The 22,046-nt window shown below is 37.8% G+C and overlaps 1 protein-coding gene across 9 annotated transcripts in view; it reads left to right on the top strand.

The window, feature by feature from the left end:
* Nucleotides 1–21: 21 nt before the first annotated feature.
* The window catches only part of DNAJC24 (DnaJ heat shock protein family (Hsp40) member C24), a 76,991-nt gene continuing 54,966 nt past the window's right edge, over nt 22–22,046 (top strand). For 5 of the 9 annotated variants that reach the window (XM_089310049.1, XM_070072021.2, XM_017345729.4 and 2 more), the window contains exons 1-2: nt 22–161; nt 839–979. In XM_089310049.1, the coding sequence (XP_089166175.1) occupies nt 872–979 (108 nt within the window). In that variant the 5' untranslated portion in view covers nt 22–161; nt 839–871. Of the gene's footprint in view, nt 443–835; nt 980–22,046 lie in introns of all 9 variants that reach the window. The other 4 variants (XM_070072019.2, XM_008269304.5, XM_070072024.2 and 1 more) reach the window with 3 other exon arrangements.

The following is a 22,046-nucleotide window of genomic DNA, read 5'->3' as shown; positions in this document are numbered from 1 at the left end:
CCGGTGGAAGGAGCTGCGCTTCCGCTCGGTGCGTCTGCCACTAAGGCTCGACTAGAAACGTGGTCGCGTCAGAGCAATGACTTCCGGCGGAAAAAGAAGCTGGTTCCGAGTCCTGCCGGACTGTAGTCACCCAGAGAGAGCCGGTGGTGATGGGAAGTTTGGTAAGTCGCCTGCCAGAGGCAGCCCGGAGAGGGACCCCTCCTGTAGCTGAGGGGGTAGAGCCAACTGTGAATACAGTGAATTCCCAAGCCACTGCTGTCTGCCTCAGTATGCAGATGTGCGAAGAGGTTTATGGTGTTCCTGGCGGGGCTCTCTCTAGCTTGGAGGGCTGGGACATCCTCGCGTGGACAGTTTCGGGGCTGTTTGGCGAGATCTCAGAGTACATCAAGGGAACTCTTGCTCTCTGCTCGTGCTGGCATTATTTTATTATTATCCTTTCCAGGTAATCAGTAAGGAGTGAAAAAAAATTAGACGGAATGTTCTCAAATTCATTCTGGTTCTTTATTCATTCATTTTGTGAATTTTTATTAAGCTCTGACGATGTTAGTGCTTTACTTTTGTGTCGGTTTTACCGTAAGACCGGCACCATCCGGTTCATTATCAAATTGTATTTTTATGCTGTTCATTCATGAGAGATAAGCATATCTTGTGAATATCTGATTTTCCAGACTTGTCTGTATACTTACACATGGTTTCTTGAAGTGTTTTAAATGAAAATATGTTCCCTCAGGTTCACATTATTATCATTATTTAACTACCTATTAAAGCACTTACTACATGATTATTCTTAGATATATGCAAACTCTAATCACCTCTCATTAATATTTCGATTCAGCAGATCTGAGAAGGCTCCCTTCTGCTACAATGGAGGATGGCATTTGAACAGATACCAAAAAAGGATTGGTATAGCATTCTGGGGGCCGACCCCTCTGAGAATGTGTCAGACCTAAAACAGAAGTATCAGAAACTCATATTAAAGGTGAGTCTTTTCTTTCTTTTTCTTTTAAGTCATGGCAGGAAAATTGGTTTTTAACTATGACTGGAAATTTAGTTTTCAAAAATTAGTTATCACATAGGGCTGATGTTGTAGCACAGTGTTTAAGCTGTGAACACCAGTTATGTCCCAGCTGTTCCGGTTCTGATCCAGCTCCCTGCTAGTACACCAGGGGAGACCCAAATAGAGTTCTAGGCCCCTGGCCTTGGACTTGACTCAGCCCTGACCATTGCTGCCATTGAGGGTATGAGGCAGCAGGTAGAAGGTCTCTTTCTCCTGTCTCTCCCTCTCTGTAACTCTGCCTTTCAAATAAATAAATCTATTAAAAATTTTTATCACAGCAGGAATCATGGTATTAATTTGATTTAATTGAAAATTTCAGTAATATTGAAAAAAACATGTGATTTGAGGTAGGACAGCGTTATGGTTAGGAGCAGAGCTCTTCAGGCTGATTGAGTTAGAATTCTGAACTGCACTGTCTGTGGGAACTTGATCAAGTAACTTTCCTTTGTGTTTGTGCCTCAGGGAGAATTAAATGAAGTAATCCATTTAAAATGCTTAAAAGTGTTTTTACATAATAAATAGTATTAGCATCCAGTGACCACTAGCCATTGTACCTATTGAGCATTTGAAATCTGGATAGTCCAAATTGAAATGTGCTATAAGTGTCAAGTATGCACTAGATTTTGAAGACTTAGTACAAAAAGAGCTAAACTAATATAAAGTTTTTTTATGTTGATAACATATTGAAATGATTATTTTAAATGTACCAGCTGTTATATACACAAAGTATGTTTTATTTGTGTATATTTTCAAAATTTCTTATACCTGCTTTTTATTTATTTATTTTTTTATATTTGACAGTTAGACAGTGAGAGAGAAAGAGAGAGAGAGAAAGGTCTTCCTTCCGTTGGTTCACTCCCCAAATGGTCGCAATGGCCGGAACTATACGGATCCAAAGCCAGGAGCTGCATGCTTCCTCCTGGTCTCCCATGGGGTGCAGGGCCCAAGCACTTGGGCCATCCTCCACTGCACTCCCGGGCCACAGCAGAGAGCTGGACTGGAGGAGGAGCAACCGGGACTAGTACCTGGTGCCCACATGGGATGCTGGCACCGCAGGCGGAGGATTAACCAAGTGAGCCACTGCACTGGCCCCTATTTTCTTATTTTTAAAGATCTATTTATTTATGTGAAAGGCAGAGTGACAGAAAGGGAGAAACAAATATCTTCCATTTGCTCGTTCACTTCTCAAATACCCGTAACTGCCAGGGCTAGGCGAGAACAAAGCCAGAAGCCAGGAACTGAACTGGGTTTCCCACATGGGTGGCAGAACTCTGACACTTGGGCCTCCAACTACTGTCTTCAGGTATGCTAGCAGGAAACTGATTGAAAGCATGGAGTGGCCAGAACTTGAATCAGCACTCAAATGTGGGATGCAGGTGTCTCAATCAGCAACTTAACCCACTGCCTCACACCACCCCTACTTTTTTAACATTGCATATGTATCCTCCGTTAATAACTTATATTTCCATTGGCTCGTGCTGATTTAGGCCATTTATACAATTTTTCAACTGGCTCCAGCCTTTTTTAAAATAAAGTATATTACAAATATGAGCTTACTTTCAAACGTTCGTGGAAAATGGAATATAAGTTTATTTGGTACAAGATATTTGAAGTCCAGCATAGGTTTTTAATAATATGCATTTTCTATGAACTTTTTGAAGACTCTTTGTGTGCTTAAATCTCAGATTTTTTATTTGTGCCAAAATAAACTCACTTTTTTTTTTTAAAGATGTATTTATTTATTTTAAAGAGTTACACAGAGAGAGGAGAGGCAGAGAGAAATCTTCTGTCCGATGGTTCACTCCCCAGATGACTGCAACGGCTGGAGCTGCACAACCGAAGCCAGGAGCCAGGAGCTTCCTCCGGGTCTCCCACGCGGGTGCAGGGGCCCAAGAAGTTGGGCCATCTTCTGCTATCCCAGGCCATAGCAGAAAACTGGATGGGAAGATGAGCAGCTGGGAATAGAACCGGTGCTCTTATGGGATGCCAGAGCTTCAGGCCAGGGCGTTAATCCGCTGCACCACAGCACCGGCCCCTAAATTCACTTAAAAAAATATTTATCTGTTATTTATCTCTGAGAGGCAGAGTTACAGAGTGAGAGTGAGAGATCTTATATCTATTGGCTCACTCCCCAAATGGCCACAACAGCTGGGGCTGGGCCAGGCTGAAGCCAGGAGCCTGAAACTCCATCTGGGTTTCTTGCGTTATTGGCAGAGTCCCAAGTCCCTGAGCTATTTGCTGCTGCTTTTCCAGGTCCATTAACAGGGAGCTGGATTGGAAGTAGAGCACCTGGAACTTGAACCACTGCTAATATGGGATGCTGGCATTATAGGCAGTGGGTTAACTTGCTGCGCCACAACTCCAGCCCCTAAATTATTGTGATGTTTATTAGACCAATGTCTGTATCTCTATAAGATCTTCAGTTTCCAAATGAGTAAAGAACCATTATTTATATAACATTAGTTGTTTTTCTAGATTATTTCAAATATATGTAATATTTTACTGAAACTATTAGTATTCATTGTGGGAAATACTAGATGTTTCACCATCATAAAAATACTAATATTACTGCCATAGGTAAAATGTTAGACGAAATGCCTTAAGGTGTATTCTGTGTCAGAATTCTTAAGATTTCTGTGAATAAAATCAAATAGATTTTATTGGAGATTTTTCTACTAGTAAGTTATTCTAGTATATTAGTTGATTATTAAATGAGGCTGGGAAAGTAGACTGTTCTAAATCATGCAGAACTTTGTAAGACATGTTGACCTTTAATTGGACAATGAAAAGTCATCTGTACTTAACATGATAGCAATCTGTCAAACACCAAACTGGATGAACCACTTTATGTCCATATTGGTAATGCATCAGAGTTCCTGTTCTACATCTTTGCCAACACTTGATGCTATGGATCTTTCATTTTCATTTATCAGATTTTCTCAGTTTTGATACCATTGACGTTTTGGGCAGGATGATCGCCTGCTGTGTGGGCGTTCTGTGAATTGTAAGTCACTAGCAGCATCCTAGATGCAAGTAACATCAGAAATGACTTTTGGGTGTCAGAATTGCCAAAGTCACCATTCCACAGAGAATCACTACAATAGTGTACTGTGTTTGTAGTGATGTACCATTGTAGGCTTGGATTTTGGAATTTTGTTGTTGTTATTGGTTGTATTTATCTGATGACTTAAAGACATTGAACGTTTTTTAAAAATGTGATTCTTGACCATTTGTATAATTTTATTTTGTTAAGTGTCTTTTTAAAGAGAAAATTATGTGTGTTCTTGATCCTATATATAGATTGTTTGTATTATCTAGTCTGTGTGGCTTAGTAGGTCCTTTTCTTAATAATGTTTTTGATGCACAGAGGCTTTTATTTTGGATGAAATATAATTTTCAAATTTTTGTTTGTTAGTGCTCCATGTGTCTTCTCTAAAGTCATGCTTCTATGATTTCTTCTAGAAGCTGTTGGTTTTCTTTCTTATCGTTAGGCCTGTTTTTCTGTGTATTATAAAATGGAAGGTCATGTTTTTCATTTTGGATCCACTTGTCTCAGTATCATTTTTTGAGTTTCTCCTTTGGATTGTCATAGTGATGTCAGTCAGTCTATAGACTGTATTTGATATATTTGTCCTTTTACTAATCTCTCCTTGATTACTGTAGGTTTATGGTCAGTCTCAAAGTCATGTAATGCAAGTTCTTTAATTTATTCTTCCTTTCAAGTTTGTTTTTGTTATTCTAGTTTGATTATAGTTCCACAGAAAATTTTGGAATCAGCTTTTGAGTTTTTACCCCCCCCCCCCAAAAAAAAGTTCTCACTTAAGTCATCTTTAATTTTTCTCAGCAGTGTTTTGTAATTTTCAGTGTAGAGGTCTTATACATCTTTCTTTGGATTTGTAGGGGTTTGATAAATAGAATTTTTAGTTGATTGATAGTATAGCTTTTATATACTGGTTTTGTATGTCATGATATTGAAAATCTTGATTTTAATTCTCATAGCTGTTTTTATAGATTTCTTAGAATTTTCTACCACTGCAGTTGTATCATCTGTAAATAAAGAGACCTTTGATTCTGTCTTTCTAAATCTGTATGCCTTTTATTTCCTTTTCTTGCCTTAATGCACTGAATATATGTTTCTATTATAGTGTTCAATTAAAATGGTAAGAGAAGGTATTCTTCACTTGTTCTTGATTCTAGAGGAAGAATCTTCAGTATTTTACCATTAAGTATACTGTTAGCTATGTGTTCTTCAAATGTCCTCTTTCAAGTTGGGGAGTTTTTTTCTATTACTGACTGTTACTAATATTTCCTGTTACTACTCTGCTAAGAGTTTTCATGATAAATAGATTTTAGAATTTGTTAGATGCTTTTATTTGCATTACTGATTTTCTTCCTTTAATCTGGTAGTGTGGTAAATTACATTGATTTTTCTAATGATAAGGCTACTTTGCATTTGCAGGATAAAGAAACTTTGCTTGTGCATGAGCCATTATGCTTTTTAATTTATTGTAGGATGCTAGTAGCTATTATTTTGTTAATGATTTTTATATCTAGGTTCATACTGAATATTGAAATGTAATTCTATTTTCTTGTAATGTTCATATTTAAATTTAATATCTTGGTTATGCTGGCCCCAAAAAATGAACTGAGAAGTGATCCCATTTTTCTCCTTTTCTAAAACAGCTTATGTAAGATTGCTATTTTTTTCCTACTTAAATAGGTAATAGAATTCATTGGGGAATTCACCTAGGCCTAGAGTTTTCTTTGGTAAATTTTGTAGTTACAGATTTAATTTCTTTAAAGAACACAGAGTTCTTCATATTTTCTGTTTCCCATTTTGTCAGTGTGGGTAACTTGTATTTTTCAAAAATTTGTCTAATTTCTTTTAAAATGTATAATTGTCATAATAATTTTCTTTTTTTAAAGATTTATTTATTTATTTAAAAGCAGAGTTACAGAGAGGCAGAGGCAGAAAGAGAGAGGGAAGTCTTCCATACGTTGGTTCACTCTCTAGTTGGTTGCAATGGCCAGTGCTGTACCGATCCAAAGCCGGGAGCCAGGAGCTTCTTCTGGGTCCCATTTTCCGGTGCAGAGACCCAGGGACTTTGGCCATCTTCTACTGCTTTTCCAGGGCATAGCAGAGAGCTGGATTGGAAGTGGAGCAGCCGGGACTTGATCCACCGCCCATATGGGATGCCGGCACTGCAGGCAATGGCTTTACAGCACTGCCCCCATGATTTCTCTTTTTTAAAAAGAAGTTTATTTATTTGAAAGGAAAACTACAGAGACAGGGATAGACAGAGAAAGAGAGACTGGAACCAGTGCCCATACAGGATGCCGGCACTGCAGGTGGCAGCTTTACCTGCTATGCCACAGGGACATCCCCCCAAAAATGTTTTTAATAATGTATCCTTATTATACTGTTAGTGTCTAGGATATGCAGTTACAGTTTCCCTTTCATTTGTAATGTTGATAACTTGTGTTTTATATCTGTATTTTCCTCAACCAGTCTACCAGTTGGTTCCCAATATTTTTTTCTTTTTTGCAGCAAAATGTTCAAAGAATTGTCTCTACTTCATTTCTCTCGTTACTCTCTTCCCATCTCTCTTAAAACTATTCCACAGAAGTTTTGTTCCCACCAGTCCACCACAACTGCTCTTGTCAAGGTCACTACTGAGATCCATGTTGTTAAAACTGGTAATCAACTTCTAGCCTTTTGACTTATTAAAAAAGTGAACAATTATCTAGTTTCCTGCTGCTCTATGTGTCTCGCATTTCCTTTTCCCTTTGTTTTCAGTTCCCCATTGCATCCTACCCTTCAGAATTGATCCCGATGTTTCTGAATCCGGAGTGTCTTTTTCCATCACACAAAAAACCTCTAAGGTTTTTTTTGTTTGTTTGTTTCCATTTTATTTGAAAGGCAGACTTTCACTCCCTAGTTCATGCAGATGCTTGCAACAGTGGGGGCTGGGCCTGGCCAAAGCCAGGAGCCTAGAACTCAATCCAGGTTTCCTATGAAGGTGGTAGAGACCCAGGTACTTGCACCGTCCTCTCCTGTCTCCCAGGTGTGTCCCGGGTGCATTAGCAGGAAGCTTTATCAGAAGTGGAGGAACTGGAACTCAAATCAGGCACTCTGGTGTGGGATGGGGGTGCCTCAAGCAGCAATTGAACTGCTGGTCAAATGGCAAATGCCCAGCCTTTAGTCTTTTACTATGGTAGAAGAGAGTGGGTGCCTGGCTTTATTGTGAGGAGGACAGCCAATGGTGTAATTATTCAAGTTTTCTTCTATAAATGGGCTGTTTCACCTCACTCTTAAAGGTGCTTAATGCCTGCAGTGGCTCTGGCCTTTTTGTGAATTAACTCCTTTTTATTGTTCTGTCTCACTTTGGGTTTAGGTTTCTGTTTTTTTCCAGTAGACTGAATTGGTTACCACTTATGGAACAGTTTTCCATCTCCTGATGCTTCTCACCTGCTTTTTCTCTTCTATCCTATTTGTTCTTAGGCAGTTGTGCTTTTACCTTTTAAAACAGGTATTTTCTCTTTGCGGTTATTATAATGGAATTTTGAGAGGGAAGAGGGATAAATGGCGGTATCAGTTTGTCTTTTAGCAGAAGCTCTGAACAATATTCATGTTCCTTTAGAGGTCCGTTCATCCTTCCTTGGCCATGTGTCTTTGCATTTGTGCTCTCTCTGATCCGCTGTGCCCCATTTCCTACCTGACACAGTAGTGCGCGTCATGATACTTGTCTAGGACATGGCAGATACAGCTAAGGTGTCTAGAATGGGATAAAAAGTTGAAGTTTTCCTTACTGTTTTTCTTTTAGAAGTTGAGAGAGACCGGAGCATATTTTCATTCTAGGGGGAAAAGCCAAGAGAGAGCTTGGGATTGAAGTTATGGGGAGAGAGAATAACTGACAGAGGCAGAAGGAGGTGGGTTCGCAAGCCTACGTAGAAAGATTACCTTTGGTTAAGAGAAGGAAGAAACACTGGGTACTGTAACTAACTAGTTCGTTTGTTTGGTGGCAAAAAGTTAATTGTTCCTGTGGGGTCTTTTTTTTCCTCTATGAACTAGAAAAACGGTTTTCAGTTGAAAGAAGGGTAAAAAAGGAAGTGAAACAGCAAATTGTAGGAGAGAGAACTGCACAAGCGTTATTCTGGTTGGTAGCTGTGTATACTGATGCCAAGAAGAAATTTCAGCCAACAACTGTGCAGAAGGCAACAAGAGCATAAGGAGGCACCAAAACAATTAGTGTAATGGCATTACGGCCTTCTTTACCCAGAGTTGCAGTGGTCCCACTATTAGATTTTACCACAGTAATTTATGTTCATAGTTATGGCTGTGAGTTAAATTACAGGTGTATTCTGTTTAATAAGGCAAGGAAGTATATAGTGGTAAGTATGTAATTAGTAGCACAAGGATTGGACTTTGCAGTATACAAGTACTTTCACATCTTTTCTGGTTTTATCCTCTCAGCCATCCTGTACGGTAGGTAATGTTATCCCTACAGTTGTAGTTGAGAAAACTAACAGTTGTGGTTAACTGGCTTATTAGAAATACATAATTAGTAGGGATTAAAATCTAAGCTTGATCATATATCCTCTTATTCTGGACTGTCCCTTTGTATCATGCCTCTTTCCATAATTGCCATTCTCAAGAATTTACTGTTTAATGGCAAAACTTTCATTTTTTTTTATTTCCTCAGAACACCTCATTCATGCAGTTAATGAAGTTTTATAGAAGGCCAGATATAATTACTATTTTACTTTTGAAGGGATCTAGATTACATATAGGGCTTATGGAGTGAAACTCATTTCTCTTACTCTTTTTTGTGTTTGATAAGTTTCGGGTTTCTAACAGATTTAAGAAAGTGAAAATTGTAAGGGAAAACCATATTATTTATTAGATATATCTTTTTTTTTTACAAAAATTGGCTTCTAAAGTTCATATTTTTGTTCTCCAATTTGAATTACCGTGTTCTTTTAAATCTGTTTTTCAATAATGTCACAAAACAGTTGGACAACAAAATTACATTTGACTAATACCATTCTGTATCTAATTTTGTGAAAAGGCACATTTATTATATGTACTTTTCCAAGTTCAGAAGACTTTGAATTTAATACCTCCTACTTAATTAGTTGTTGGGATAAACTATCACCAAATCATAGGCTGCTAAGTTTACAGTACATGCTGATTTAGTAAATACTGTTTCCTTTTTTCAGTTTTTTTTAAAGATTTTATTTATTTATTTATTTGAGAAGTAGAGTTACAGACAGTGAGAAGGAGAGACAGAGAGAAAGGTTTTCCTTCCATTGGTTCACTCCCCAGATGGCTGCAATGGCTGGAGCTGTGCTGATCCGAAGCCAGGAGCCAGTTGTTTCTTCCTGGTCTCCTGTGTGGGGGCAGGGGCCGAAGCACTTGAGCCATCCTCTGCGCTTTCCCAGGCCACAGCAGAGAGCTGGATCAGAAGAGGGGCAGCGGGGACTAGAACCAGTGCGCATATGGGATGCCAGTGCCACAAGGTGGAGGATTTACCTACTGCACCATGGCACCAGCCCACCTTTTTTCTGTTTTTTAAATGTAGTGCTTATTGAAGGTCCTAAGTCTAAGAAAAAAAATCTATTGACTAATTATGACATTATTTTAAAAATACTTTAAAAGATACATGTGTAAATATAAACTTTAGAATTAGCCTTAAAAGCATGTATTTCAGGTACCATTAAGTTTGTTGCCTAACCACTATATAAAAATAAAATCCCACCAAACTCTATTAATGAGTTTACTTATTAATAAAAATGTATTGCTCTTTTTTCTTTCTATGAATTAATTTTTAAAATATTTTTAGTTTTCCGGTAGTAACAACTTGACAATCATAGATTACTTTGGAATGTTCAAAACTCCAGAATGATTTGTTATATTATTCCCATATTTTTACAGCTTTCTGTGTGAAAATTGCTATTTACACAATTTGAAGATAAAGCTTCTCTCCAAAAGCTTTCTCAAATTGAAAATTAGATGTATTTTCCCATTGATGCTGATTATGGGATATCTTTCAATTGGAAAAGAATTATTATATTGGTAAATTACATGTAGCTGTTATAAAATGTTCCATAATCTTAAGAAAATCCATGTTTGCAGTATGCTCTTATTCTTAATGTTGATACTCATAGCACTAACCGATAGAATAAATAAAGGGGAGAGTGATCCAACATGGGAAGTGAGATACTCAGCAGACTCATAGAAGGGCAGATGTCCTAAATAGCACTCTGGCCTCAGAATCAGCCCTTAAGGCATTCCGATCTGGCTGAAAAGCCCATGAGAGTATTTCAGGCATGGAAAGCCAAGACACTCTGGCAAAAGATCTCTGCGAGTGAGATCCCAGTGGAAAGAACAGGTCTTCAAAGAAGGAGGTACCTTTCTCTGAAGGGAGGAGAGAACCTCCACTTTGACTATGAGCTTGTCTAAACAAGATAAGAGTCAGAGAACTCAGAGGGCTTCCATAGCCTTGGAAACTCATGACTGGAGCATAGGGAGACTACTGATGCCATAGACAGGAGTGTCAATTGGTAAAGTCAACAACAGGAGTCACTGTGCACTTACTCCTCATGTAGGATCTCTGTCCTTAATGTGCTGTGCATTGAGATTTAATGCTATAACGAGTACTCAAACAATATATTTCATTTTGTGTTTTTATGGGGGTGCAAACTGTTGAAATCTTTACTTAATGTATACTAAACTGATCCTCTGTAAAAAAAAAAAAAAAAAAAAAAAAAAGAAATTATCAACTCCCAACTTGACTCTCACTGGGATTAAACATGACAATAGGTCTGATCTGATTTCATCATCATTTAAAAAAAATCATCTATTATTTTTCACTTTATGTTTCTGTGTGAGAGCAAACTGTTGAAATCCTTACTTAATGTATACTAAGCTGATCTTCTGTATATTAAGATAATCGAAAATGAATCTTGATGTGAATGGAAGGGGAGAGGGAGTGGGAAAGGGGAGGGTTGTGGGTGGGAGGGACAGTATGTGGGGGAAGCCATTGTAATCCATAAATCGTACTTTGGAAATTTATATTCATTAAATAAAAGTTAAAAAAAAAAAAAAAGAAAAGAAAAGAAAAGTAAAAAAAAAAAAAAAAGTTATGTGGGCATTCAAAAGATCTCTTGATTATAAGGGGTTATATATAGATGAGTATTAAGCCAGATCTATCACAAGTGAGTTGCATGGGTTTTTTTATGATTAAAAATAGTAACTTTTATATGTAGAACCATACCATGCAAGATATTAAGCACCTTTATATTTTGCCTTCAAGTAGATCCTGGTTTTTAGCTCATTAATCTTTTACTGTTAAGATTATTTGTGTTTTGACTAATTTTTCTTTTATTTTCCAATTCATTTATTCATAATAACTGTAGTAATTTATATTATACATACATGTATGCTTGAATTATTTTCTGTGCCACAAATATAGTTAATTCTGGTATGCTCATGTTATCTACTAATTTAAAGTTAAATAAATTCTTAAACTCAGTAATAGAATATAAAAACCTCTTTTCATTCTGTCAGAATCTTGAAATTGACTATTAATTTAGCTTTATCCTTGGTGCAGAGTATAGAATTAAGTGTCTGGCAAAGACATAACTTTTTCCTTGAAATAACTTAACCCAGCCATTACTTTTTAGCTATCTCAAGATATTTAAAAATACAATTCTTAAAATCCCTGAATGCATTCTATAATATTTTCCTTTAGAATTTTACTTTTCATGGCTGGCCCTGTGGTGTAGCAGGTAAAGTTGCCGCCTGCAGTGCCGGTTCTAGTCCCCACATGGGCGCCGGTTTTAGTCCCGGCTGCTCCTCTTCCAATCCAGCTCTCTGCTATGGGCTGGGAAAGCAGAAGATGGCCCAACTGCTTGGGCCCCTGTACCCACGTGGAAACCCAGAAGAAACTCCTGGCTCCTGACTTTGGTTCAGCCCAACTCCAGCCGTTGAGGCTATTTGGGTGAATCAGTGGAGGAAGACCTCTCTCTGTCTCTCCCTCCCTCTCTCTGTAACTCTAGCTCTCAAATAAATAAATAAATAATTCTTTACCAAAAAAGAAAAAAAATTACACTTTTCAAATTAAATAGTAGATTCAGACATATTAATAAGAATTGTTAGAATCTGAGATTGCCTTTAGTAACTCATTTATTCATCCATTCAACATTTGTTATTAATATCTACTATATTTCTAGGCACTAGACTAGATGTTGTAGAAGTTGAGTTTATTGCTAGGGGGAAGACACAGGTATTTGAATTCTATTATCTATTTAATGAGTGTTGTGATACGTACAGTATTTAAATTGTAAATGAAGTTTTATAGGGAGGCTGTATGTCATGGTGCCTGGCTGTGAGTTACTGTGATTTAATTTTTAATCTCACCTGTGCCATTTATGACCGGGTTTACCTAGGAGTGACTTAACCTATTTGAACCTGTTCCTCATTTGCAGGTTAGTACTACCCAATAGAAAAGAAAAGATTAAATGAAATACTGAAAGTGAAGAATTTAGCCAGCTTCTTTCTTACATGTGGTGCCTTAATATAATTTATCATCATCACTAAAAATTTTGTACAAGATACAGTTAGAGGGCTGTGTAGGGCCATATAAAAATATAGCATAGTGACATCACACAAATTTAATTTTTATTATTGGGATAAAATGTTCAAAATGGTAAGATTATACATTTTGGATATGTGCTTTCTATTATCTGATCATTGCTATATATAATGGATTTATATGTTCTTATTGTGTATATATTCATATATATTCAGATACTCATGTGAATACATAAATACACAATATTTACATATTAGTGTATTTTAGAATAAGAGAAAGCCAAAGTGTTTTTCCTACTCCCACATCTCACTTACTATTGTGTTTTAGACATCAAGTGGTTTTCTAGCAGCTACCAGCTGGATGTCATAATGCAATTGTAACACTGTCTACCTGGAATTAATGTCAGATCCCACAGATTAAGGATTCATTCCTCAACTGCAGGTGTCAATTGCAGGCCTCAGTTTGTGAATTGTGCTTTTTTTTTTTTTTTACTATGAATTTTTTTTAAGATTTATTTATTTATTTGACAGATTTACACACAGAGAGAAGGAGAGGCAGAGAGAAAGAGAGAGAGAGAGAGAGTTCTTCCATATGCTGGTTCACTCCCCAGATGGCCACAATGGCCTAAGCTGGGCTTATCTGAAACTAGGAGCCAGGAGCTTCTTCTGGGTCTCCCACGTGGGTGCAGGGGCCCAAGGAGTTGGGCCATCTTCTACTGCTTTCCCAGGCCATAGCAGAGAGCTGGATCAGAAGTGGAGCAGCCGGGACTCGAACCAGTGCCCATATGGGATGCTGGTACTGCTGGCAGTGGCTTTACCTGCTACACCATAGCACCAGCCCCTACTTTGAATTTTTTTAAAGGAATTTATTAATACATTAGAGTCTCAGGGTCACAGCAAATGCATGATGATTACTACAATACAGTTCTCATCAATTCTTTTATTAATGTGATAGTAATACAAAGAGAGCAGATTCCATGTAGTTCATAGATATAATTCTAAGAATGATATTTTCCTTCATCCCCTCCTTCCTTCTCTCCCCTTTCTTCTGCTTTTGATTTTTGAGATTACATATTTTTAATTTCCATTATACCCAAAGATTTGATGTTCTACTAAATAGAGTTCTATAAGCAAAAAGTAAAAAGACTGTAGTTCAGCAGGAATATAGGCATGGGCTATAAATAATTTATGAATGAATGTCCATTGATTCATATACAGTGAATATTAAAATAATTGCAAATCATTAATACTATGGTAGTATACCATTCATATAAAAATAACCAATCCAGTTGAGAAATGTGCAAAGGACTTAGACAGTTTTCAAAAGAAGAAATAAAATAGCCAACAAATATAAAAAAAAATATTCAACATCACTCACCATCAGGGAAATGCAATTACTTTAAAATTTATTGTATATGGATGAAATGGTCATTTTTCCATTCAATTATTATTTATAGCTCTTGTCTATATTCCCACTAAACTAGGGTCTTTTTGCTTTTCACTTTTTAAACTTCTTATTTGGTGAAGTGTTACACCTTTTTACTGACTGTAATTTTAAAAAATGTTATTTCAAAAACTAAAACAAAGGAGGAGGAAAGAAGATAGGAAGGAGGGAGTGAAGGGATATCATGGTCTTAGAATTGTGTCTACAAATCACATTGAATCTGTTAAAAACTAATTAAAAGTTAAAATTAGAAAATTTAAATATATATATATGTACAGCTAAGTATAACTGTATTGGCAACAATACTGATACAGGCATTTCTTCCCTCCCCCCCTTTTTTTTGTTTTTGTTTGATTTTTTTTTCTATTTAGCTCCCACACATAAGGGAGAAAATGTAGTTGCCGTCCAGTAGCATCCATTTTGATACAAATAGTAGAATTCCATTCTAAAAAGAATAGCTGAATAATACTCCATCTACATATACCATATTTTCTTTTTTCTTTTTTTTTTTTTATTTTTTTTTATTTTTTTTGACAGGCAGAGTGGACAGTGAGAGAGAGAGACAGAGAGAAAGGTCTTCCTTTTGCCGTTGATTCACCCTCCAATGGCCGCCGCGGCTGGCGCGCTGCGGCCGGCGCACCGCGCTGATCTGATGGCAGGAGCCAGGAGCCAGGTGCTTTTCCTGGTCTTCCATGGGGTGCAGGGCCCAAGCACCTGGGCCATCCTCCACTGCACTCCCTGGCCACAGCAGAGGGCTGGCCTGGAAGAGGGGCAACCGGGACAGAATCCGGTGCCCCAACCGGGACTAGAACCCAGTGTGCCGGCGCCGCTAGGCGGAGGATTAGCCTAGTGAGCCGCGGCGCCGGCTTACCATATTTTCTTTATCCACTCATCTGATGATGGATAACTTGGTTGATTCCGTATTTCAGCTATTGTGAATAGTGTTGCTATAAACATGGTAGTATAGGTATCTGTTGATAGTGTGTTCATGTCTCTTGAATATATACCTACTAGTGGGATGAAGTATGCTTCTGACCAACTGGCTATAAATCAGGGTTCCCATGACTGTACCCCTGCCCTCTCAGATTCCATTAGTTTGCTAGAATGGCCCCGTTTTCTTAAGTTTACCAATTTGTTATAGAGGATATTTTAAAGAACATGAATGAATTGCTAGATGAAGAAATACATACAGTGAGATCTCGAGCACAGAGACTTCTGTCCCTGTGGATTTGGGATGAATCATCACGTGGGCACATGGATGTATTAACTGTTCACTAACCTGGTGCTCTCTACACCTTGTCATTTTGGGCTGTTATAATGACTTTATTATTTGAGAATGGTTGATTAACTCAACGGCAGCTCATGATCTGCTCATCCTTCAGCCTGTCTTGCAGTCCTGCCTTGGCTATTCTGGTGACCAGTACCCATCCTGAAGCTACTGGGGCCCACAGCCACTGATCATTATTGTACCAAAAACACTCCCCTTGTAATCCAGAGATTCCAACAGCTTCAGTAGCAGTGTGGCAGGAACTGAGGGAAGAGACCAAATATATTTTTCTTATTATATTATAATAACAGATTGTATTTATGAAACTTCAGATACTAGACCCTTTTATTTTTGAATTTTTAACTGATATATAAAAATGTTCATATTTATAAGATACCATGTGATATCTTGATATATGTACAGATTGTATAATGTTCAAATCAAGAAAACATATCTGTCTTCTGTCATCTTTTTATGGTGAAGTGATAGCAATGTAACATTTATCATAAAGATAAGAGAAAAACAAAAAATGCTGATGCACAACTCTACACTTATACTTCCCTTCTCCCCTCATTTTTAATTTTTGATGCCCTATTTTATGTGTACATATTTCTCTTTTGCCTACCTCTTACTATATTAATGTGGTTACTAGGTATAATTGTTTTTAGAATGGTTATGTACTATGTTATACTACTAGAGCATTCTGAATTGTATGGAATTAGTCTTGCAATGAGTTGTCAACTTTCTGTCATTTCCTTCTTATTCATTAGCATCATTTTCTTTCCATTTGAAAAACTCTTGTTTATCATTTCTTGTAAGATAGGTGAAGTAGAGTAACTCCTTTCAGCTTTTGTTTACATGGGAATGTTTTTATCTCTCCTTCATATCTAAAGATAGCTTTGCTGGGTACAGAATTCTGGGTGGGCAGTTTTTTTCCTTCAGTGCTCTGTATATCTCCCTACTCTTTCCTGGCCTGTAGGGTTTCTACCTGGAAGTCTACAGCCAGGTGAATTGGGGTAAAATCATGTGCCATTTATTTATTTCCTCTTGCTGCTTTAAGAATCCTTTCGTTTATCTTTAACCTTAGAGAACTTCATTAGAGTATGTCCTGTTGTAGACGTCATTGAATTGAATCACACTGGTGACTCTGACCTACTTTTGCTTGGATAATTATATCTTTCTTTAGGTTTGGGAAGTTTTCTGGTATTATCTCTTTAAATAAGCTTTTTATTTCTTTGCCGTTCTCAAGTCCCTTTTGAATCCCAGTAACTTGTATATTTGCTCTTTTAATACATCCCAAAGTTCCTATAGCTAATTTTCTTTCTTTCTCTTTCTTTCTCCTCTGATTGCATATTTTAAAATAGTCTGCTTTGGAGTTCACTAATTTCTTCTTCTATTAGGACTGTTCTGCTATTTGTGCTGTCTATTTTGTCTTTAATTTTGCTTATTGTACTTTATGCTCAAAGATTTCTACTTGAATTTTTAAAAATTGGTTCAATTTACTTTTTAGTTAGAATATTGAATTATCTATATTTTCTTGAAGCTCATTTAGTTTCCTTAAAACTGAAAGTTTGCAAATATCAGTTGCTATGTGGTCAGTTTCTGGAACCTTGCTTGTTTTGTTCTTTGGGTGAAGTCATATGTCCCCGAAAGTTCTTATTGCTTTTGGTATAGAACATCATCTGTGCAGTGAAGGACTGGGTATTTGTTTCCAGACTTTGTAATCTAGCTTGGTTTTTGTCTATACTTCTGAGAGTTAAAAAGTCTCATTTTCTCTGAGCCTGAGGAGACTTCTGCTGTTTCAGCACCAGGTGGTGCCCCAAGGCCAAGTTTGTCACAAGTCTGCTGTTGTTGTCTTGTCATTGCAATACTAGAGGATGCTCCTGGTTCACGCTGTGGCAAATCTGCAGTTGGTGTGTTCTGAACAAACTAGGGGCGATGTCTAAAAAGGGAGTACATTCCCACAAACCTCTGTCTGGGATTGGCTTAGGTCCAGTTGGCCTAATCTGTAGTTAGCAGCCTGTGGTCAGGTTCTGCAGGATTCTGTCCAGCTCTGGGCCTCACTGTGGTAGAACCAGGACAAGGCTCCTATCAATAACTTGATGTCCACCTCCCATTTCTTCCCCCAAGTGTGTCGTGCCGTCTGGTATTGGAAGAGGAGTAGGAGGGCAATCCCGTGATAGCTAAAGCTTCAGTGCTGGATCACACTCAGAGCCCACAGCACAAGGGAAGGACTACGGCTCATGCTGCCACGGGCTGTCTGCTGTCAGGGTGCACTCCTGTCCCACGGCTGTTGCAACCATCCATGAAGTTGACCAGAACATAAATCTCATTAGCTGGGGTACAGGTTTCCACTCTCTACCAGGACAGGCCCAACAGCTCTGCCAAGAGGCAGTGGTTTGGAGATAGGGATCATTAGAATTTTTCTAGTGTTAGGTTTTATGAGCCTAGCACTGAGTTCCAGGGTACAATCTTTTGCCCAGTTTACTAATCACAAATGACTGGAATCTTGCTTCTTACTTCTAACTCCTTGTCCAAGGTAGAGGCCTTGGCTGCCCAGAATTACACTAAGCTGGGTCTAACAACTAAAGGCCACTGCATAGTCTTAGGAGTATGCACTAGGCCCACATTCAGTTGCTGGTGATACAGGCTATAACCAAGCTCTGCACGCCCTTGCCTTGTGATACAGGCCTTTGGGCTTCATTTGGTGTTGTCTCACCACAGAAGGCCTGGGGCTAAGCTAAAATGCAAAATGATGTGGTTTTTTGTTTGTTTGTTTATTTTTTTTTTTTTAAGATTTGTTTACTTATTTGAAAGGCAGAGTTACAGAGAGGCAGAGGCAGAAAGATCCTGGTTCACTCCCCAAATGGCCACAACAGTGGAGCTGAGCAAATCTGAAGCCAGAAGCCAGGAGCTTCTTCTGGGTCTCCCAAGTGGATGCAGGGGCCCAAGCACTTGGGCCATATTACATTGCTTTTCAGGCCATAGCACAGAGCTGGATCGGAAGTGGAGGAGCTGGGTCTTGAACCCGTGCCTATACGGGATGCCAGCACTGCAGGCTGCAGCTTTACCCGCTACACCACAGTGCTGGCCCCCTGCCCCATATTTTTATGTAATCTGTTACAACATTGACTTGACTGTTTCTTATTGGACTTTTGTACAAGGACTGTTCACTGCTGTACTGGCTTGTAAATCTCCTATATTTAGCTCCTTAATAACTAACTATATTTTAATCATTTTGTTTTTTATAGTGCTAAATAGCAGAGAACTATACTTTATATTAAAGTTTTTGTATTTGCTTATTCAATTATGCATCTGTCCAGTAAAATATTTAGATACATAAATGGTCAAGGGAAGAAATAATATGTTTTCTATGTTTTTGAGCAATATTTTTTAATGTATACCTACCTGTCTGGTGGAAGAATATGCAGGTAAATAAGACCATGGTTTTGTAAAATGCGTGTTAGAATTTGTTTTATTGTGTAAATGGTTAAATAAATTTCCTGGGTAACTTAGAAAATAAAGTTGCTCATAAGGTGAGGTACAGTCAAACTGATACTCATGAATACCCAAAGATCATGTACGTAATCTAAGTAGATTGGTACCATCCTCTGATGTTATTTGACCTAATGTGTATTGTTCCTTAATTCAAAAGTATAACTAGAAGTGCATTGCACATTTTTGCCTTTTTAAACTTAAAGTCTAAAAGCCATTTTTAGATATGGAGGATTTACGAGGCTAGGAATTGGAGTTTGTATATATGTATATATGGGACACTTTATGTTCTGGCCCAAAGTCAGAACTTTATAAAATCTTGGGTTTGTTCACTTAAAATAAAAAATAAAAACAAAACCTACTCTTCCACTATAAATGTTCAGTCACATGTTGGGAAATTAATGCTATTAATAAATTTTAAGAATGAGAGAGCAACATTACACAGCAAGTTTTGTTTGTAATTTGTAAAAGAGAAGTGCCCTCTGGGTTCTTGTATTTTGAAAAAAGAAGGATAAGGGCCAGCAGATGTGTTCAGTGAGAGAACATATCCTGCCCATAGTAGACTTGGCCTTTATCCTAATATAACAGAATGCATCTCCTGTACATAACTAGGCAATGAACTCATCTCCAGCTTTCATGTTTTCTATTCCAATAACCCCTGTCCTCTCTTCCTCAGTTAGAGTCTCTCTGATGTGTGACCTCAAGCCAAATGTGATGTACCCTTGGGTCCAAAGCACCTTTCAGTTTTTGACCTTGATGCTTTTAAGATTTATTAAAAATATCTTTTATGTAGGTTTTGTAGTTATTCTCAGTAGGAAGGTTGGTTAGAATGATTTTGTCCCCAGTGCCTACCTATTCAGTTGGAGGAAACCCACCTCCACTTAAGGCAAAGTTCAGATAATTTCTTCCTGAAGATGCCCCTTAATTCATAATTTTTAAAAAGTGTCTCCTCCCTGTGTTTTCCAGGGATCACACCTTCCAACTCTGTTAGCCCAGTGTCTACTGTAATACTTATGCCTGTGGCTACCTCTCAGTCAAACGTGAAGGCAGATATCCTGTCTTGATTACTTTTCTGCTTTTGGTAGCATTGAACTTCATGTTCTCTATAGGTATATAATATACTCACAATTACATGCATTGGTTCAGTCTCACTGGATTTTGATCAAATAGAATAGGTTTAAGAAGAAAGTAGCTCCTTTTCATTGGCCTCTTTATATTGTGTGCAGTATCTTTTCCCTTTTCTGTTATTTCTTATAGGTTCTGTGATAATGTTAGATAGTCCTTGACCCATGTGAACTGATGACAGAGTAGAGTCACAGCATGTGAAGTAATTTAACCTGCAGCATCTTTGAACCAATGTTTTGTCTACACCTGTCCTCAGAGGTGACACAGATGTTACAGTTCATTTTTAATAATTCAGCCAAGAGTGTGGAACATTTTTGCTTGAGATTTTCAATGGCTAGTCTGAAGGCATTTTGAGAGTTTTAAGCTGTTGCAGAAGAGAATATTGGGATCTAACACATAAATGCATTAGAAAGTTAAACATGGGGGCTGGCACTGTGGTGTAGTAGGCTGAGCCTTGACATGTGGCTCCAGCATCCTATATGAGCACCAGTTCATATCCTGGCTGCTCCTCTTTCGATCCAGCTCTCTTACTATGCCCTGGGAAAGCAATAGAAGATGGCCTTGGACTCCTGCAACATTCAAGGGAGACCTGGAAGAAGCTCCTGACTTCAGATAGACCCAGCTCCAGCTGTTGAGGCCATTTGGGGAGTGAACCAGCAGATGGAAGACCTTTCTCTCTGTCTCTCCCTCTCTCTGTCAGTAACTCTACCTCTCAAATAAATAAATAAATCTTTAAAGAAAAAAAAGTTAAACTTATATGAAAAAGAAAATAGGGATTATAGGCACATAATTCCATGTTTATTGCTTCAAAGAAAATTTTTTCTTCAGAGGAATAGTCATGAAAATCAAGGCATAAAAGAGGGCGGGGGCTTTAAAAAAAAAAAAAAAACTCTGATGACTATTTAAATATTCCTGTTTCATGAATGCCATCTTATGCACATATTAGAGGAATGTACCGCAAAAGTACCTGAAATAAATGAGTATTAGAAGCTATCTCTTGGTTTATTTTGTGTTAAAATGTTTGAAGATCTTAGAAATGTAAAAATTAGTCACTCCTTGTTGTGCCATATGATTGACTCTGGTCCTCCTTAGGACAAAGTAAGGTAAGTCTTATTTTAAGTTAAATTATTAGTGAAAGAGTTGTTTCTTTTCCAAGTTAGATAAACTAAAAAGAAATGTCACTAAAAATATGAGGAAGTTTCCTGAACTTTTTCTTCCTTTTTTCCTCTATTTTGACAGGATTATGAGGTGATACTAATAATGTAATACTAGTAAATCCCATTCCTAATATTTTTAGGTACAAAGCAAATACAGATGAGGCTCAACATATAGAAAGCTTAAATGTTTAAAGGTTATAAATCAAGCTAACACATATTTTTAAAAAATGCTGATGTCCTACTTTGAAAATGCTTTCATGACAAACATGCCTTCATATTGACCTTGGAAAGTGAGGATCAAATTGAAGTCTTGTGAACTGTTTGTGCCCTCCCCTCACCCCCATTCACATGTTGAAATCTGACTTACAATCTGATAGTATTAGGAGGTAGAGCCTTTATGAGAGTACGCCATATGGGTAGAGTCCTTGTGGATGAGATCGATGTCCTTATTAAAGAGAACCCAGAAAGTTCCCTCACCCCTTTCCATCATAGAAGGACACAAAAAGATACCAGTATGTGAAACAGAAAGTAGGTCCTCACTGGATAATAAATCAGCTGGCTCCTTAATCTAGGACTTACTAGCCTTCAGAACAATGAGAAATGAATGTTTGTGGTCTAATGGCACCCAGTCTGTAATATTTTGGTTGTAGCAGCCCAAACAGACTAAAACAGGGCCCTTGGGTTTTATGTCAAAATGAGGTAGTACATAGAAAGCCACTACTTGTCCTGCATTCCTTCTCTTCCCACCCCAACCAGAGGCTTCAATATAGTCTAAGCTTTCTCTTAACCTGAGGCTGCTTAGACAGGCTACGTCCTGAACCCCAAGAAGGAGCGGTTGCGTAGGGTCCTTATATGCAGATCCTCTTAGCTAAGGAGTTCTTGGAGTGTGGCAAAAGAAAAGGGAT

Source organism: Oryctolagus cuniculus, chromosome 1 (assembly GCF_051225735.1).
Source record: "Oryctolagus cuniculus isolate XC-2025 breed Fujian yellow rabbit chromosome 1, ASM5122573v1, whole genome shotgun sequence".
NCBI classification, from domain to species: domain Eukaryota; kingdom Metazoa; phylum Chordata; class Mammalia; order Lagomorpha; family Leporidae; genus Oryctolagus; species Oryctolagus cuniculus.
This window is presented reverse-complemented; position numbering and strand designations above follow the sequence as displayed.